This window comes from Rhinolophus sinicus, linkage group LG16, assembly GCF_036562045.2.
Source record: "Rhinolophus sinicus isolate RSC01 linkage group LG16, ASM3656204v1, whole genome shotgun sequence".
NCBI lineage: Eukaryota > Metazoa > Chordata > Mammalia > Chiroptera > Rhinolophidae > Rhinolophus > Rhinolophus sinicus.
In genome coordinates this window covers 31,157,494-31,177,659 of record NC_133765.1, presented here as the reverse complement: position 1 = coordinate 31,177,659, position 20,166 = coordinate 31,157,494, and the positions used below count along the sequence as shown (strand labels likewise).

The following is a 20,166-nucleotide window of genomic DNA, read 5'->3' as shown; positions in this document are numbered from 1 at the left end:
TTTCTGACACAACTACTCAACTCTGCCACTGTCGTGTGATGCAGCCACAACAGACAATATGAAAATGAATGACTGGGTGCGACACGTTCTACGTAGGGTCTCTGTGCAGCGTGGGAGAGGGTCACCTGGGGACAGCCTCACCCTCCTAATGCTTCCTTACAGAACTTGGCTGAGGGTTTCCTCTCTCCCCCACACACCCCTTCTTAACTGCTCTGGGCTGGCTCTCGGGAGCGTGTGCCCAAGGCTGCTTTTTGCTGAGCTTCTGCCGTGAGAAGCCTGGTGAACAGGAAGTGGCCCCATCCATCCCCGGCCTCAGTGAAGAGCAGATGACAGGTGTCGTGGCTCACAGCTTTTGGAAGAGCACTGCTGACACCAGGAGTGAATCAGGCAGTGACCCCACACTTGGGCGAGGGGGACGAGGTGGGAGTGCGCGAGCTGTCCTCAGCCCTCCCTCCACAGTCACGTCATGGTCACCGGGAGAGGAAACGAGGAGAGGAGCCAGGGACGGACAGACGCTGTCCACAAAGCGGGCACCACAGGTGCACGGGGACAGGAGATGCAAGCCGTGTAACTAAGGCCTCCAGACACCTGTTGTGAGCTCGCCCATTCACACCCCTAGCAGGTGGAATACACCTCTGAGGAAGCCAACAAAAAAGAAAAGCTCAGATGAAAAGCTCTTTATCTGTGGCCTGCATGCAGCCCAGCCTACAGCCACTGGCCCAGCCTGCCCTTGGGGATGGTTCCAGGGGGGTGGGCTCTGGGGTACAGAGACCTGGGCCACCTCTTTAGCTTCTCTGTGTCTCCCATGCCCCGTGTTTATCAGGACTCCATGGAGGAAGGCTCTGCACAGTGGATCTACATCTCAGCAAACCTTTACTGAGCACCAGCTCTGTATCAGGGCCCTGGGGACACAGCCGCGGGCCAGACAGTGTGCGAGATTCCAACACTCATGGACAGTACTCCAAGGGGAGCTGTGAGGCGGGGCTGCAGGATAGCAGGACCTGGCAGGGGGTCGGGAGTGAGCCAGTAGAGGGGTGAGCTGAGGGCCTCACTCGAAACAGCAACAATTCCAAGCTCCTAAAGTCACTGACCACCCAAAGGAAGCACAGTATTAACAGCTGGGCACTGTGCAAGGGATCTCACATACATTGACTTATCTTTATCACCCAGCTTTCTGGCAGGTTATTGTCCCCATTTTACAGATGAGGAAAACTGAGGTTCAGAGAGAGAAAGTGACACAGCCCAGGAAAAAGGGGAACTGTCTCAAACCCATGCAATCTATTGCCAGAACTGACCCTTCCCCATTGTCTACTTTACCCAGACTTGAGAACTGTCTGGATGTTCTTATGTCATCCTCAGAGGGCAAGTCTGTCTGAAACCTGTTCCCCAGCAATGATCCACAGCAGTCACTAGTGTTGATAATGATGACAACAGACAGGCTTCCGTGAAATGCCTCCCCTCCTATCAGTCTGTACGTCCATCATCTCACAGAGCCTGGAGAGGGGATAGGCTGGCATCACCTCTAGTCCCATCCTGCAGATGAGGAAACTGAGGCTGGCCAACTGCCAGACTACACTCTGGCCCCAAGCCTCCTGGTCTTCTTGTTGCTCTGCAGGACTGACTACAGAATTTGCAGGGCCCAGTAGAAAATGAAAACTTAGGGGCCCCGTGTTCAGAAATTAAGGCTTTTTAAGAAGGCGACAGCAGCATTAAAACAAGTGTGGGGCCTTGTGTTACTACACAGCTCACATTGACAGAACCCCATTTCTGGAAGATTGCTGCCTTCTAGAAAACCAGGCTTGAACCGCCTGGTGTCTGGAGAGGATGACAGGGCAGGAGGGCTGGGAGGCAGGGGCGTACGTAGGGAAAGGAGAAAGAAAGAAAATGCTGCCGAGGCCCTCCATTTGGCACTGCTGTTAGAGACACAGGCTCTGTCGAGAGTCAGACCTGCCCTGGGTTCAGAGCCTGGTGACACTAGTCCTGTGCTGTTTAATACCCACCGCTAAGTTTAAGAATTACCTGCTCCGTCCCAGCATTAAGTGGTCCACATGCATCATCACATTTAATCCTTTCAACAGCCCTGGAAGTGGCCACATGGGGAGGGAGCTGGGTGCCAGCGAGCCAGTGGAATTTGGGCTCTGGAGCTGGTCTGTTCGCTGGGCAACGGCTGTTCCGATACATGGCCGTCTAATAATGAAAAGCTCTTCAGCCCACAGTGCTTGGCAACAGGGTGGCCTTGAAAACAATGCTTAATGATGATCATGAACATTATAATTTATTACTATGTCATTAGCATAAATCACCACACACGGTATTATTAGCATTTTATGCCAGGGGAAACTGAGGCCCAGAAAGGGGATGGCAGAGAGAGGAGACCGCTGTCTCCTAATTCACCGGTGTGTCCACTTTCTGACTTTTCTAAAGGGCGAGCCTCGAATTATCCCAGACGACGATCCCGCAGAAAAGTGTGGTGGACTCCAGGTAAGGCCCAGGCCACCACTGGCGCCCCAGCTCACCTGCAGGCCCCCCGGTAGGCAGTCTGGATAACCTGACATGCTCTCCCGCAGCCCTGCACGCACGCCAGCACACCCTGGTGTGTCACTGTCTGTCACTGTCGCTTTCCTCCCTGGTCCTCCACAGAGTGAAGTCCTCAAGAGAGGCGCCTGTGTGTCTCCTGAGATGACTGCATGCTCGGCACCTAGCACAGGGCCTGGGACAAACGACACTTGTGGGAACCACTAACATGATCTGGGAAGAGACGGTGCCTTCTAGACCTGGGAGAAGGACAGCAGGCTGCAGAGAGGAGTGGTTCCAAACCAGGGCTCTGGGTCACACACTGAACTCCAAATACGGGCTCAGCTGTGTGGTCCAGGCGGGACACTCCATGTCCTCAGATCTTGTTTCCTTCTTTGTATCCCTCCATCCCCTCTTCTCAGGGCTGCTGTGTGGCTTTAAAGCAGATGCTGCAGAGGATAGAGCCCAACACAGCAAGCACTCTGTAACAGGGAGCTGTGATTTTGATAACACCCAGTAGGGCAGGTCCCCAAAACCTGCCTGGTAAAATGGACCAAACCCTGGACTCTCTCCCTGGCTCTGACTTGCTGGCCACTGGCTTTGTCTGAAATCGGGTCGGTGGTTTCCTGGACAAGCTTGATTCCCTGAGAAGGTTCACAGCGACCCCTGCTGGCCGCCACTCAGAACTGCCTCAAACCCCCCCAAGCCCGAGGGAGCCCACAACAAAGCAAGGTGAGCCCTCCCAGGAGCCTTTCCGTCTCCAGGGGTTGATGAAAACTCCCAGCAGAACAATGGCAAGGAGAAGAGACACCGCACGTAATTATGCTCAGTGGACACTAATTCCCTGTCTTCTCGAAATAAATTTAAACGCGAGATCAAACCAGGCGCTTCTCCCTTTCCGTCGCGGTCTTTTGTTCCCTGGATAAGTGTCATCCCTAAATAGACTGCGGAACCAAGTGAAACTGTCATTTCTGCGGGATGCTATTTCCTGATCAACACGTGCTGTTCGCAGCAATCCCGTTTTGATTTGGCAGTTCTTAAATTGGGCTCTTTCTATGGAGCAGGAGCATGTTAAAACAAGCAGTCGTGTGAGGCTATGTGGCTGTACATTATTGCCACGGCGACCTCACTCACCTCAGACACCTCTTGACTGATCTCCCCCGCTGCAGGGAGACGGAAAACATCTCCCCAGGGTGTGGCCCTCATCTCACCAGCCCGTCCGCATGCAGGGGGCTGAGTTCACAGCTAAGACCCTGCTATTCAGAACCCGGCGTGTGTGCATCTTTGCATCAACCCTGCTAACCACATCTGCTGAGGAATTGTACACCAGTGTATGATTTAGCACAGAGGGGAGAAGGAAAAGGGGTTTGTGAAGCAAATACTCCAAAGGGCTCCCCATTCTTTAAACCACAGAGAGAGCAAAGAGGTAGATTTTGCACAAACATAACTTTTCTCTAGTCTCCAAAATATAGGACTTATCTTTTGCATCCATAGTTGACCTCGTAAGATGCTAATTGGCAATTCTAATACGGACTTGGCTCAGCTGATATTCATGCTAGAACTCCACAAATAGGTTAAACGAACAGGTCTAGGACGTAGAGTCCTTCATCTTCACCCACTAGGTTCCCAGAGCGCTCTTAGAGCACAGCCAAGCCTGGACGGGCTGCTTGGTTGGGATCAATTTCATCTGCTGTTACATTCTGAGGGCTAGACGGCCTGTGTCTGCGCCACCCAGCACATGCCTGGGGAGCGCCCTGGCTTGAAACCCTTCCCCCTATGCCTTTCCAGTGCTCGGGGCTGGCTGACACCTAACTTAACCTGATAAACTGAACAGTGTGATGGACCATGCAAACTCGTGGTCCTGGGTCTGTCTCTGGTCCACAGAGTGTCCTGCACAGTGTTTGATTTTAGAAAGCGAACTAGTTGACAACTTATTCCCCATAAGAATTCGGATTGCCAGTTTCTCTTCAAAACGAGGGAAGAATGGGTCTGACTAAGTCTGCCCTGCCGCACAGCATCGCTGCGTCAGTCCCCACCCAGCCTGCTCCTCCTGCTCGCTCACCTGCCTGGTCCCTGAGACATCTCTCGGTTTGGGGCCCATGCTAGCAGCTGTTGGGATGCAGTATTTATGTAGGTGATTCATCCTCATTTTGAAAGGGGCACTCCACAGCCAGCCATGTGGACCAGTGGTCCCCAACCCTGGCTGGACATTAGAATCCCCTGGGTAGCTCTCATCAAAATACCAATATCTGGGCCCCACCTCTAACCAAAGGAATCCAACTGTCTGGGGTGGAGTCTGAGCAAAGATACGTATAAGTCACCAGGTGATTTGAATGTGCCGCCAAGGTGAACCACTGCCTTAAACCAAAGGAGTGACTTGGGCAGTACAGATGGAGAAGACTGACCGCCCTTTCTCATCTCACCTCTGGATGGGGAGGCCTGGCTGTTTCGACTTTTTCCGCACAGTGCTCTGGGGAGCAGTGCCTGGGCTTAAGGGAGATAAATCAAATGCAGCCCAAAGATGACCTTTGAAAGACCACTGCGCTGGCCTTTCGGAGCCACCAAGGACCTGAAGGCTGCCTTCCCCAAGCTCCACCGGTTCCCCACCCATACGACGTCTACTGGACCAAACCGGCGCGTCTCACCTGAAGAGCTCGCGGATCTCGCGACTGTCAGCCTGGAAGGGGATGTTCCGCACCAGAATCTTGGAGGTTGTCTGCTTTCTGGGAACTTGTTTCTTCCGAGCGGAGGTCAGGGCTGGCCTGCAGGGTGGGGAAAGGGTTCAGGTCACTCGGGGCGTCAGCCGCTGCTGTCTTATACTGACTCCACCGCCCCCCACCCCAATGCTCGTCTTCTGTTCAGGTGAGGGATTTAAGGAGTTAGGGGGTGAGGCTGAGATGAAAGGGGAGGAAGGCAGCCTCCCCCGGGAGATGTGGACCATAGTTATCTTCTCAAAATGGCTGTGGATTTCTGGCTGACACTCCCCCCCCATCCTTCCGTGTCTCCTGCCCTTCATCTGAGACACTCAGGGGTGAGCAGGGACATTAAGAAACGAACCCCAATGAGGGTGACGCGGGTTTCTCACTAAATCCAGTCTCACTAAATCCAGACACAGAAAGACCTTGGCTGGTCCAAAGGTCTTGATCGAGACCTTTCATCACTCACCCGAGGAGCATCATGCAATTTCTAACCATGGAGATGGGCCGGGGGTGAGAGCGCAAACTCAATCACTGCACAGTGCACGCCACGTGACACACATTCGCCAGTGGCAGCTACTGTTATAAGTATTGTTATGACTCACTTCCTTTAAGTCAGCACCACGCTACCTCCTCAGACGCCTTCCCTAACTATCTCCACTAACATAATAAGCCCCCGCTTTGTTTTTCTTCCTGGCACTCATCACTGTCTCACAGCCTATGACATATTAAATCATGTTCCCCTTCACCGTCTGTCCTCTAGGGCGTTGCTGTACAATACAGTAGCCACTAGCCACACATTTAATCTAAATTAAAATGAAACAAATTCAAAATTCAGCTCCTCGGTCGCTGGGGTAGCCAGCCTCCAAGAGGGTCCCGTGTTCCCCGCCTATTAGCATACATGCCCTCGTGTAGTGTGTGGAACATGCTGTACCAAGGCAGGTCTGCGTGAGCAGCAGAAGACAACAGAGGCAATGGTGTGTGACTTCTGGGATGAGGTCATGACAGACAATGCTGTTTTCTCCTTGCTTCCTCTGGGATCACTCGCTCGCCCGGGGGGAAATGGGCTGCCACGCAGTAAGGACACTTGCAATCCCCAGGAGACACTCACGTGGTGAGGAACTGAGGCCTCCTGCCAACAGCCACGTGAGTGCGCCATCTTGGAAGTGGAGCCACCAACCCCAGTTGAGCCTTCAGATGAGACTGCAGCCCCAGCCGACATCCTGAGTGCCACCTCATGAGAGACTCCGAGATGGAACTATGCATGCAGCTAAGCTGCTCTGAACTCCTGACCCACAGAAACTGTGAGATAATAAATGTTTGCTGTCCTACGATGTTACATGTGGGGGTACTTTGTTATGTAGCAGGTGAGCTCAAATGCCACTCGTAGCGAGTGGCTACCACACTGGACAGCACAGCTGTAGAACATTATAGAACCTTTCCATCACTGCAGAAGGGTCTATCAAATACGTTGCCCTAGAATGTAAACGCCATCCCTGGAACCTGGGGAAGGTATCTGGTGTGCTATAATTTATATAATTTTTTGTTGAATACACGAATGACTATGTGACCACTGGCTAGGAACTGAGAGCTTGCAAGGTGACTTCAGCCTGGCCCCCTAGAGACAGGGGACTGAAAACAAAGATCGCCATAGCTGGCTGAGTGCTTGTGTGCCAGCCATGTCCTACACGATTTATGCACGACCTCCAGCCATCACCTTTGACTTTCCAGGCACAGTCACCTGCTCGAGGTCACACAGTTTCTGGATTAGAACCCAAAGCTGTGGGGCTCAGAGCCTGGACGCCCACCCTTCCACCACAGCTCAGGAACCTCCATTAGACTTCTAAAGCCTCCTGTACCAAGCTGCCTTGTCGCTAAGCATGCTCAGTGTGGCAGATGGGGATGGGTAAACCATACCAGAGGCGACTAGGCTGGATTCTCAAGTAGCGTTAAAAAACAGAACGAGGAAAAAGCAGCAGCTCGTTTGCTCAACGACCACAACAAATGACCAAGTTGCTGAAAACCACCGAAAAAATATCTTACACCAGCCCTAGGATTGTTAGAGGTGGTCATTTCATCACCTGAGGCAGGCAGATAATGACAATGACAATAATAAGGGCTTACACTGGGCACGTGTTCTGTGCTGGGCACTGTTCAAAGCACCTCAAGTGTATTAGTTCACCTAGATGTATAAATAGGTACAGATGTTAGGGCAAAAGTAAAGTTCTAAAAAAAAAAAAGCCCACTACTTCAGGAAGCTGGCACATTGGTCTGTCACCATTTCCAATGCTTCTTTTTTTTGAATTGCTTTCAAATTAACTGGAGGCCATCTCTGGGCACTGTTGTCCGGCTCCAAGAAAGCAAGCCCCATAAAGCGAAACATCTAAGTTTTATAGCTTCTGGTTCGCCCAAAGCGCCAGCAATTTGCAACTCTTCCTTGGTTTATTTCCACGGCCATGACGGGTGGGATTTGCTTGCTTCTCCTGTCCATGTTCCTTTCATCATAATATGGGTGAATGAAACATTTACTCAAAGTACTGGCCCAGCCCCAGTTCATCAGGGAAAAGGTGTTGGAGCTGGCGAGTGTGATGCCACCTTAATTAGCAAGAGGGGTTTGGGTGGAGATGATGTCAAGGGCCTGAGATGCCCCCGGGTGCCGGCACGGAGCAGAAAGAACCCACTCAGATCAAAGGAGAGGGGGCACTGAAGACTCACCTGGTGGCTCGTTCCGAGATTCTCACTTCCAGCTTGTGGTTGTCCACGACGTGACCCTGCGCGAGAAGACAACACGGCTCGTCCCTCCTCTGTCCTCTCAGAAACCCTCGCCTGCACCCCTGCCCTCCATCAGTGTGGGCTCCAGCTGAGTGAGGGGAAAGGAAACTTCGAAGCGGGGGGCTAACTGTTCCCGGGCAGAGGGCCTCACTAGAATCGAGGGCAGAGAACGGCTTTTCCTGGAAACGGCTCACGCGGAGCCCAGGCAGCAGACGGTGGTCACAGGGACCCAGCCTCCAATGCCCTCTTGAGCTGTGAGTGGTCCCTGACCTTTATGCCACTCGAGGGGCACAGAATTTTCCACTGCTTATAAGCATTTTCAGGCCGAGTCAGACCCTTTGGTCTGGCTTGCAGAGAGTTCAGTTTAGTTTGTATACTCCTAAAAAAAAAAAAAATCTAAATCATGGTGGAGTTACATCTAAAAACCTAAACTTTAACATTGGTCCCTTAAGGCAAAACTGGCATGAGCAAAATTACCCTTGAAAATCCCTTAAATTGCCCTTAAAATAGAGCACATACAATTTTGCATAAATAATTATTTATGGAAAAGTGCACACAGGTACACACACAGCGAGGCACAGAACATAACACTGTACGTGTACATGTGCAAAGTGGCATTTTACAGAATCTTGCCCTGTGTGGAAGAGAAAGATGGCCCACGGAATGTGCAGAGCTAAAATCCAGTTAAACAGCAAAGCTGGATTTCCAGCGTCTGTTAAGAAAACAGCAACAAACAAAACAGAAACAGTGAAGACGTGGTATGGCTGGGGCCCACCTTCCCATGAGGCAGTAACTGGCCGAGGCCAAGAGGTGGCTTCCCCTTTACACAGGGCAGGAGTGCCCAGGTTTTGCTCTGGGTCATGCGTGACCCTTCGTCACTTACACTGCCCGTCTGGCCCCCGTGGCATCTGAGTTTGCGAGCCCTGGTGGAGAGCAGAGGGCCTTTCAAACTGAGAGCAGAGAACCCAGGGGCCATCACGTCCTCATCATCCCACCCAAACCCAACTCAGCCCTTCATGGATGGAATTACCTTGAGCCAAAGGGAGGGAGGTCAAAATTCTACTAAAACAATTGTATTGGCCAAGTGCGTGGTTATATATTTTCTTTTCCTGGACCAGGAGTCGGTCGCCTGGAGGGTCCCTATGAATAAGCGAAGCTCTGTATGGCGCCCTCTCCACCACGCCAGTGCAGCCTGCATTGCCCTGGCTTATAAACTTGGCCTGTTTCAATGCTCCTTTACCTTCACTCCTCCTGGCCTCACGCTGGGCAGGCCTGTGCCCCCTTTTGTACAACGCACACAGACATATGGCATTTTAAATATGCTTGACAAGGCTCCCTGGACCCCCTGAAGCCCTTCCCTGGACTCTGGGTTTAGAAGCCTGTCCTAGAGGCACAATCACGAGCACCCAGCCTGTTCTGGAGAGATTGTTCCGAAGCAGAAATCAGACCCTTCCCCAGTGCGCTCCAAACCCTCTGATGGCATCTCACCACCTTTATGCTGAATTCCAGTTCTTACCTTAAAAGGCCTACCAGCTGTGGCCCCACACCTGCCACCCACACCCTGGCCCTGCCACACTGGCTTCTTTCTGTTCCTCGAACATAGTAAGCTCACTGCTGCCTTAGGGTCCCTGCCTCAGGCCCTTTGCACGTTTTGTTCCCACCTCCTAGCCTGTTCTCCCCTCAGACCTTTGCGGAGCTGACTCCATCTTGTTAATTAGGTGTCAGCTCAACTGTCACCTCCTCAGAGAAGCCTCCCCTGACCACATAATCTGAAGTCGCCCTCCCCCCATCACAGTGCCTGCTTTATTTTTCCATCCAAGCTCCTCTCACGACCATGTGTATTTATTCAGAGGTCTACCTGACCGCGTCATAGTCACTATGGAGTGCTGAGGAAGGCTCTTAACTTTTCTTGAGCCACAGTCCCCTAGAGAACTGGAGAAAGCATGGACTTATGCACATTCCCGCTCAATTTCAGAGGGTTGACAAACCTGCCTCTCCCCCAGAGCCAAGTGACTCCCTGGGCCTTGGCTGAGAATCACTTTACCTGGAGCTGCTTGAGCGCTTTCTGGGCCTGCTCTGGCTTCCTGTATTCCACGAACCCAAACCCCAAGGACAGCATCGCTCCTGGAAGAGAGAGGTGGGGAGAAAAAGAATGAGGGCAAGGCAAGGCCAAGTGCATGAGCTCTGATGGGCCCCCGCCCTCCGCTTCTGGTCCTTTCTTCATACCCCTCTTCACTCCCAGAAAGATCTCAGCTCCTGCTTGCCATTTATTACCAGCCATCTTGAAGAATCAGCCAAGGAGGTTATACAGCCACCACCTGAGGCCCCGCTGACTATTAATTAACAGATGATTGACATGATAATTAGCTTCATGATAGCATTCCGCCTTTGGGAGGGCGAAGGAACTAACAGGGATGACCATGGCCGTGACAAGCGGCAAAACCTCTACCTCGGCAGCCCCTGCTCCCATGCATAATGCATCACATGAATAGATGCAGGAACGGCCAACACACCAAAGGCTCACTCTTTACAAGTACTTCTAACCAGCCAATCGCATTTGGTTCCTGGGTTTCAGACATAAAGTTGGGAGTGGGAGGACGATGGCATTATTCCAACCTATCTGGTTCCCTAGTTCTGAGTTGTTCAGTAGCAAGAGTTCAGATAGCAAGGGATGGCTCACACATTTATCAGAAACTTTTGCTTCCCTTTTCAGATATATAATACATATATACGTATATATACACACACATACACATACACACACACGTGCATATATGTTCTACGTTATGTATAATGGGGGCAGAAGAGTTTTTACAAGGCACAGAAGCATAAGATCTCTAATTACATCCTGTCCTTTCGACACAAATCATAATCCATGCCTCCCCCCAGCATTTCATACAGCTTTACTAATTTTATTTATTTATTTTTTTTCCACAGTTGAACTCAGAGAGGATTGGCCCAAGTCTGATGGGTCCCAGCGAGGATCAACTTTTTCTACCTTTGACTCACTCAGTGTCCCCGTCTTTGCATCTCCTGTATTGTTTGTGCGAACTGTGCCCCTACCATGGGGACCGGCCGGCATGCATTCCCACGGACAGCCAGGGGTTATAAAACGAGGGCCCAGGGCAGGAAGAACTTCCATGAACTGCCAGGAAGCGAGGCTCAGACAGAACTGCTGGCAGATAGGCAGCGCCACCCTGCGGTGACATTAAATACTTGTTCTTCAGCAGATGTCGGAAAGCACTCCTCCAGATAGTCAAGCTTGTGGGTCAGCGCTGATGGTGTATGTAGTATATTTAAAAAGTGCATTAAGATTGTGTGAAAGGCAATTAAAGAAAGTCAAGTTCATCACCTGTCACTGACGCTGCAGATGCACTCTCTGCCCTGGCAGGCTGACCTCCACAGAACACATGCCCTGGGCTCCCTGGTTTCCTGTTGGGCTGGGCCAGTGGGAAGCCCTGACCTGAGACTGGTGGGTGGAGGACAGTCTGGGGCACTGTCCCTTCCACATGCCCCGCCATCTCCCTGGTTTGGCCTGGGTCTGGCAGTGCTCGTGTCCAACCCACACCCTCAGCTCCCACTGGTGGCCCTTCCTCTGGGCTCTGGTCTCACCACTCCATTCCCCACAGCCCTTTGGGCTTACTGGGGGGGAGGCATTCTCCTGCCTCAACATCCCCCATAGGCCTCCTCAGCCCAGCCCACCCCATCCCTTCGTTACAAATGCCTTTTCAACAAGCCCAGCTGAGTGTGCTTTGTTTCTAGCTGTGACCCTCACTGCTACCGATGGACACTGTCTGGATTCCCCCCGAACTGAGGCAGATGAGCCCAGAGAACAGGGCTATCACATAGAGGCTCTTAAAAAGGACAGTGCAGGTTTCGAGAGCTGCTCGTGACACTACAGGTCAGGTGACCATCTCTACAGCACGCTGAAGAGGGCCTGAGGGTGACAGGTGGGCTCCATGATGGCAGAGGGGGCACAGCGACCCTACGACAGGCAGGGGCAGCCCTGGACGGAGCTGAGGACACCTCTACCAGCCTGACCCACCTCCTGGACTTCAGGGGTCACCTTTCCCGAAACCCCCCACAAATGACACTCCGTCTTTAACATGGCACCTAGCTGCCTTTCCTTGTTTCCCAAACCAGACGTGCAGTTCCTGGAAGATGGGACGCTAGGGTTGGAACGGTGTCCCCCAAATTCATGGGTTGAAATCCTAATCCCCAGTATCTCAGAATGTGACTTTATTTGGAGACGGGCTCTTTACAGATGTAATCAAGTTAAAAATGAGGCCATTAGGGTGGCCCTAATCCAACATAACTGGTGTCCTTATAATAAACAAAAGGGAGGCAGGGGCTTGAACCCAGGACAGGTGGATGCCAAGAGAATGCTGTGTGAACATGAAGATGGACATCTACAAGCCAAGCCAAGTGCCTGAAGCAGAGACTTCCCTCACAGCCTCAGAAGGCACCAACCCCGTGACAGCTTGATTTTGGGCCTCCAGCCTCCAGAACTGCGAGATAGTAACTTCCTATTGTTTAAGCCATGCAGTCTGCGGTGCTTTGTCAGGGCAGCCCTAGTGAATGGATACAAGGGACTCTCTGATTCCTAGTCTGTTTAAAACCCTCCAGGCTCCCCACCGCCTCTGGGAAAAGGCCCAAACTCCTCCGTTTGGCACAAAAGCCGCCCTATGATGTGGTCCTGCCCGTCTTCCTGTGGTATCTCCTGCCTCTTCTTCCCCACACTCCCGGCCGGTGCCCGGCTGCTCCAGCCCTCTCGCGCCTCTTCCTCTGCCCCTGCCCACCGACCGCTCAGTCTCCCTCCCATCCTCCAAACCTCAGGCTGATGTACAGCTGGGCTCCTGGCCCTCCAGGCCCCCCTCTACCACCCCCTCTTCGCACTGTGCTGCAGCCACCAGCTCATTTGTCCTTCAGGACACAGTTCTGGGCAGACTCGTTGGGCATCCCTACAGACCCCACCAAACTGAAGGGATGGGGACTGCACGGCCACGAAAAAGTAAAGCTATACGGCCTGTCTGGCATCTGCAGGAAGCCAGGGGCTGGGGCAGAGACAAAGTAGAGGCCAAAGGATTTGGGATAACACCCAAAATCAAAGAGAGAGATGAGGGAGGTCTCTGCATGGCCCAGACACCCATGGACCAGGGAGGTGTGTGGCCAGTGCCTCAGTGGAATGTTCTAGGTGTTCTATGTCTGGGTTAGGGAAAGCCCTAGATCGGTCATTTCCTGCTATTCCCTAGGAAGCTTCCAGAGCACAGAGGTTCTGGAAGCAGGGAGAGGCTTCCGCTACTGAACAATGTCAACCTTTCCCACAGCCTGAATGGCACTGCTCCAAAACCATCTCCGACAGTCTAAGGCGGCGAAGGGTCTAGCTTCAGAAGAACCTGACATGCATGGCTGCTTCTGTTGGAAATCTGGGGTCTCCAGGGGACACAGAAATAAGGACCATTCTACACAAGCCAACTGAGAGAGCTTGGTGGGGACGGTACTTCCCCACAAAAGAGGACCTTCAAAGTAAGCACGTGAGAGCTAGCCTGACCCCTACCCAAAGCTACGCTTCTCTCGGAACCATTTTGTCCTGACTGAGATTACCTGCTTTGTTCTTCTTCTTGGAAATAGAGCAGCTCTTCACCATTCCCACTTTGGAAAACACCTGGAAAAGAAAGACACATGTATCTTCAGCTGTTCCAGACTAGTCCTGCAACAGATACAGCATGTCTGAGAAGACGGGGGCTGGCCATGGCAGCGCAGACGCCGAGGGGCACTGCTCCTAGAGACACAACGCTAACACGGACGGTGGCTTTCACATATGCCTCCTGAGACATCCTGACATGTCCCTTACGTGTATGTGGGGGGCCTTGCCAGCCCCCACGTCTCCGGGTGAGATGTCTACTGGACACCCCACAGAGTCAAGTGGGCAGTTGTTGGTTGTTCAACTACGTAGTAACACGAGGCATGTTTACAGGCAGAATAAGTACAGGGACAACGCAAGCAGATGGGGCTCCCACCCCACACCCCTGAGCCATCACTCACTCCCTTCAGCGTCTCCTCAGTCGTGTTGAAGTTGAGATTTTTAATAAACAGCGTACACCCAGGAAGGCTCTCTTCTTCCTCCTCCTCCTCCTCCTCCTCCTCCTCCAACTGCTCTTCTTCCATCTTTGCTGAAGAGTCATCTGCTCCTCCCTCTGTTGGCTTGTCACCTTCTGGGGTCTCACCATCTGGTACTGGGTTCCCACCAAACAAACAAACAAAATCCATTAAATGATGTCTAGTCTGCCTAAGTCCTGGAGCCTTAAGCACAGAACCTGCTAGATCAAGGGTTTTCTGTCCCTGTGAGGGGAGCGTCGGGAAGGGCGCTGACTCCTGGCCTGTGCTGGGTTTTAGCAACTGTGGGAGTGAAACGGAGGGGAGGAGGGAGAGGCTGTCCTGCCTCTTTCCTGTTTTAAAAACAAAGGGATACGAAACACAGACCGAAAACGACGAGCCTTAAGTTGGACGGACCCACACTAATTTGAACTTCAAAATAAACTGCTGTGTGAACTGTTGGAACCACAAACCTCGGCACCACTGTTCAATTGGAATGCAACGTACAAACTTTTCAAAGATTATAGAATGGGAACAAAACTTAGAACACCCTAAATACCCCTTGCAATGAAGGGATGTCACATTCAATTAAAATTCCCAATAGACAAAGCTTCAGGGAATACATACGTACCAAAAAAAAAAAAAAGTTTTTAATCTATCCGTGACGTACTGAATTCATAGTCACACGTAATAATGAAAAATGGAAAAAAAACACCAAATGTTCACCAACAGATCAGGAAAATCATAGTGCTGCCAACGGCAGAAATAATAAGTAGTCATTAAAAATGATACTTCTGAGGAATGTTTAACAACATGGACAAGTTCATGGCAGTTCAAGTTGCTAAAACAGAGAACGATGCTCTTAATAAAAAATTAGGAGAAAAAGATATGAAATTACATTCAACGTAATCCCCATCGTGTTCTGTTCACAAAAAGAGAACCGCACAAGGAGAGAAGACCGGGAGGCAATGCCTGGTGTGCTCCTGGTTATGCCTGCAGAGTGGGGTCAGATGGCTGTTGTTTCATCCTGTCACTCCCTCCCCCCGGAACCCCCGCACTGGACCACTCCCACTCTGAAGGAAAAGCATTTCAGAAAGAGGGAAGAGCAAATGTGCAGTTGGGAGTTAGCAGGGTAGGTGTGTGGCCGAGGGAGGGAGCCAGTCAGCCCTGGTGACTAGAGTGTGGATTTCGCCCGAGGGTGTCCAGACATCCTCACAAGCTGGGGAACAGAGTCCTGACCACTTGAGAAGCCCTGCTGCCAGGACACATGTTCCATTTGGTTCAACCTCCCCAATTTCCCCCCCAAGTCACATGATCAGGGCCTGGGGACAAATCCCTTCTCCACATCCAAGCTTGTAAACTTCTAACCACATCCCACAGGGAGGCCGACCCGTCTCAGCAAAGGCAGCCATCAGGCTGCACCCTCACAGCCCTCACCCTCATGGTTCTAAGCAGATGGCCCCGCCCCTCTCTGCAGATCCAAACCCCGCACACCCTGGCGGGGCAGCGCTGTGTACAGGCCTGGAGCTGAGAGACAACCCTGCTCTCCCACACAAACCTGCACTCAAATAGTTCAAACTTCTGAGAGAACCAAGGGGGCTTCTTGGGGCTCAAATCTGTCCCCCACACTCTCACGCCAAGCACCAAAGCCTCTGCATTCTCCTGCCCTTTCTGATGCAAACCTAATGCTTGCAAGTCCTAATGAAGCTTCTGCGGCGTTGTCATACAGCCACCCTTTTAAGACCTAATGGAACCGCTACAGTGATAATGTTGTCTACTGAACATCAGTGCAAAAGGCACCTTCACCCTCTGGCTCCCTTGGAGGTGAGCGTGGAACTCAGACTCTCTCCAGGACAGAAAGGAGAAATCTACATAAAGGCTCCTCCCCTCCCCAAGAAACTAACACAATTTACCCAACAAGGGACTCCATGGGGCGGCCATTTGTACTCAACGCTCAACTTTCAAAGCAAAACAGGGTGGGAAAAGTATTACTAATGATGGGGAGGCAAAGCTATGCAAAGTAGCTAAGACTTCAGGTTCTGAATGAGAACTTCAATCGAAATGAAAACCATGACCTTCAGCTAGAATGACATTTCCACCCCACTGGCTCTCCCTGTACTTGCCATCTTGGAGATGAAAGGAGAAAGGCAGGCTGGTGAGACCCCACTGTGTGCCAGGCACGTGGCTAGATGCCGTTAAGTGTGCCATCTCATTACTGATCACAGCGGCCGTATCACAAATGGGTGGCCCAAGGGAAATTCTGGAGGCTGCTGTACCTGAACCCTAGGTTTCATATCTCAGGTATCTTCGGGCTGGGAGAGAGGTTCATGCAAGACTAAAAACACTTTTTTGAAGAGAAGAGAATGGTGGGGATGAGGGGGACCAAGAGGGCTTGTGGCCAGTTTAAGGGGGCAGCCCCTTCTTGACACTGGCCAACTGCTGCCATGTAGGAAGAGCAGTCAACTCAGGGCGGTCAGATTTTCCAATCTTTTAAGAGAAGCTGAAAATCCAGCTTTTTACGGGAAAACCCACCGTTTTTCAATCTTGGCAACTAAGACAACGGCATGTGGCTTCTGATCAAGGAGGCAGTGATCAACGAGAGGTAACTGGCGGTCAACAAGGTCTTCGTGCTCTGTTCCGACTTCCGGCCTGAGCACAGACTCCTGGCAAAGACCGGTGACACTTCCCTCTGCCTCTCCCAAGGGCCTGGATCCTGGCCAGGTCCCCGCATGCAATTCCTGGGGCTCAGGCTCCCAAGGACGACATCTCAGGGAAACCCAGCAGCTCTGAGCATGGCCAGGGTCCACGCCATCCTGCCTCCTTGCTCCACGAGCAGTGGCTGGCGTACTTCAAAGTGTTCACTGAAAATGGAGTTAGACACACATGCACACACATGCCTGAACACACACACACACACCCTGTACTCCGCTGGGTTGTTTGGAAGTGAAGTGTCCGCCACTCCATCTGCATAGTGGGTCCCTGGCCCAAGGCCTCACTGCCCCTCATCTGGATGACTGGCAGGCTCCTCACCCGTCCTTGGCCTGCCATCTTCTCCCACCTGTCCCATCTGGCAGCACAGACCTCTATTCTGCTTGCCAAGACCGCCAAGCCCTACCCTGCCACAGGGCCTTTGCACCTGCTGTCCCCTCTCTACTAAAATCACAGACCTGGGAGCTGGTGGCTTTGGATCACACCTTGGCTCTCTCAGATGAGCGACCCTGCATAAGTCACTCAACCTCTCTGTGCTTCCTTCTTCCCAGCTGAAAAAGGAGATGACAGTAACAGTGCCACTTGCAGCACGAGGATGCGAATGAACGCACAGAAGCCTCAGAGAACAGTGCCTGGGCCGGCCATGATCAGAAGTACTTCCTTTAGTGTTAACATCATCCCAACCGCCCACGCTGCCCGGCCAGGCCTTGAGAAATCCAAGGGAAAATGTCAGAAATCCTGAAGCCTGCAGGTAGGACAGCCAGCTGAGGGAGTCCGCAGGGTGGGTTGCCCACGGCTGGCTTTGAGAACAGCCAGGGCCCCACCTGAGTCTGGGGACCGCATCCCTGCGAGCCACATCTCCCAGAAGAGCTTCTGCTCTCTGAGCAGTCAGGCCAGGCCTTGCTGTGTGGTCCACGCCTGTGTCAAGAGAGGTTTAGAGACGGCCAAGAGCCACAGCATCAAAGCCAAAGTCATTTTTAAAAGCACTTCGGCTCCTGGACTCAAGCGGGGGAGACAATAGAAAAACCAGAAAGAAAAAAATAAGGAATCGTGAAACTCAAACAGATGTTTACCAAGGAAATCAGCAGGAACCAGAAAAAGAGGGAAGAAAGGAAGCAGGGCTGGGCTCTGGCGTGGGGTAGGGGTGTGTGTGTGGGAGGATTTAAAATCGCGGTGGGCTGGAGGGGGTGCTGGGAGAAGGCGCCCATCCCGCCATCCACTTCCATCCTAGTTAGCACAATAAAATCTGGTCACGCATCGCCACATGGGGCCTTATTATAATCAGGCCGCAGAATTTACCGTGGTTCCCTCCCCTTTCCAGCTCTGGGCAGGAGGCTGACAGCAAAGACTGTTATCAGTTGCAAGCAGCTTTTCAGGACTTCCCCCCACTCGGAGCCCTGTATCTGGAGGTGAGGGTCTCAGTTGTGGGGAGATAAAACACACTGTCCTCTCCCTCAGGACTGGTACAGAGAATGGAGGGCTTTGCAGAAAGGGGGGTGGTGAACAAAAAGCTCCATCCACACCCCTCCTGCTTGCCTTCCTTTGGAGCAGGAGAAAATCCAGGGCTTGGGGGCTGGCTGAGTCCCCGTGCAGTGGGGCTGGGGGTCTGGGGAAGCTTCGGGAACAATGTGGAGAGGCTGGGCCTGGGGGAGGAGCAGGTGAAAAGGAACAGCACAGGGGACAGAGGGAACTATGTATGTGACAGTGTAAGAAAAGGAACAAACAGGGCAAAAAGAGGCCTCGGAGATGAGCTCGGGGGGAATTCGCCCGATGATGATGGGGGACTCGGCAGGGCTGGAAAGCAGCAGACACACACAACTTCCCACCCCCAAATCGGACATATTTGCTGGAACGACGGCCCTTCCTCCTGGCTCCAAGGACCCCTGTGTGAGTCACAGCAGGGCCCTGGACACCAAGCCCAAGAGGTAAGACCAGGTAGGAACCGTGTCTGGGCTGCTCTCAGGACCTGAACCGGGGCCGGGCAACTGGGGAGCTGGGGACACAGGGCGGGTGGGCAGCACTCTGACTTCAGCCCCAGGACGCTGTCTCTGCAAAACCTCCCGTGTGTGTGCTCCAGAACATTTCACACCCAGGGCCCACTTCTGTTACCACTGTGACATCTCAGCTGTCCCCAAACAGTCCCATCTGTCCCCCTGCAGCCTGGACCCAGTGGGGAAGAGAATGTCTCATGCCCTCGTGGTCACCCAGGCTCAGCCGCTGGCCTGAAGCTGGTGCCCCAGCCCCTGCTGCTGAAGTAACCACAGGTCAGAGGAATGGCGACTCACATGCAGCTTCCCGCTTACCCTTCTCATCAAGCCTTCTGATGTCAGTATGGGCATGAGGCCCATTGTAGAGACAAAGGCACGAGCCTCGGAGAAGGATGGCAGCCTGCGCAGTCACAGAGCTAGGGGAGGACATCAAGGGAGATGGTGACGCCCCAGGAGCCGGGAGGAAGCCCGAGTGCTTAGCTCAGGGCCCGGCAGTGGGAAAATGCCACTTTGGCCTGTGGGTTCACTCAGCACCCAGTTCCTGCTCTCCTCCCAGGCTCCGGGTACTTTCCCGGCGCAGGAGCACAGCCATGAGCTAGCAGATGGGGAATGGACGTTCTAGTGGGGGGGGCAGGCAAACAGGCACTGAGGACGTGCACCACCCATGATGCAATTTGGGGAAACGATGAGTGTTTGAAACAAAGTTAAGGGTAAGCTGCTGGGCGGGTGTAAATCGGTCCCATCACTGGACATGCTGTGATGCTGGGCTAACAACGGAGAACAAACAGCGCTAAGCTCCTACTATGTGCCAGAGGCTCGGGACACAAAGACAAGTATGACCCAGCCCCTCCTTTTCACAGGTACCGCGAGAGACACAGATACCCCTCTTCCTGCATCTAGTCACTCCCTCGGCACACATTCATCCAGCTACTCCGTGCCTGGGCCTCACGGGGTGCTAGGCACCCAGACGTGACAGAGGCAGCCATTCTCTGCCCTCACGGCTCACCGTCAGGCAGAGAGACGCAGAGTAAGGAAAACAAACAAATAAAAAAAACATAAACTGTGATAAGTGTTACAGGAGCACAGAGTGAAGGGAGGGAAGCAACAGGACACGTGCAAATGAGGTGGCTATGTGGCAGCGGTGGCGTGGGGAGGCTCCCTGTCCCCCCAAAGCAGGCGGCAAAAGGCCTCTGCTGGACTGGTGTCCAGGGCCCTCCCTCCTGGCAAACCGCTGTGTTTGTTTTCGGCCCCCAAATATCAGTCAGGTTCTAGTTTAGCAGGTGAAGTGGGAACAAAAAACAAAAACAAGGTCGCTGATCATTTAGGGGTGATGGCTAGTTAGGAACCGACCATGACGACATGAAGAGAATTCTTTTTGACGGCAGTATAAA

General features: G+C 52.6%; 1 protein-coding gene across 2 annotated transcripts in view; it reads right to left on the bottom strand.

The window, feature by feature from the left end:
* RBM19 (RNA binding motif protein 19) overlaps positions 1 to 20,166 on the bottom strand; it is a 127,190-nt gene that overhangs the window by 83,721 nt on the left and 23,303 nt on the right. For both annotated transcript variants that reach the window (XM_019734080.2, XM_074321072.1), the window contains exons 17-21: positions 14,028 to 14,218; positions 13,587 to 13,647; positions 10,027 to 10,106; positions 7,926 to 7,981; positions 5,160 to 5,276 (exon numbers count right to left, since the gene is read on the bottom strand). In XM_019734080.2, the coding sequence (XP_019589639.2) occupies positions 5,160 to 5,276; positions 7,926 to 7,981; positions 10,027 to 10,106; positions 13,587 to 13,647; positions 14,028 to 14,218 (505 nt within the window). The remainder of the gene's footprint in view (positions 1 to 5,159; positions 5,277 to 7,925; positions 7,982 to 10,026; positions 10,107 to 13,586; positions 13,648 to 14,027; positions 14,219 to 20,166) is intronic.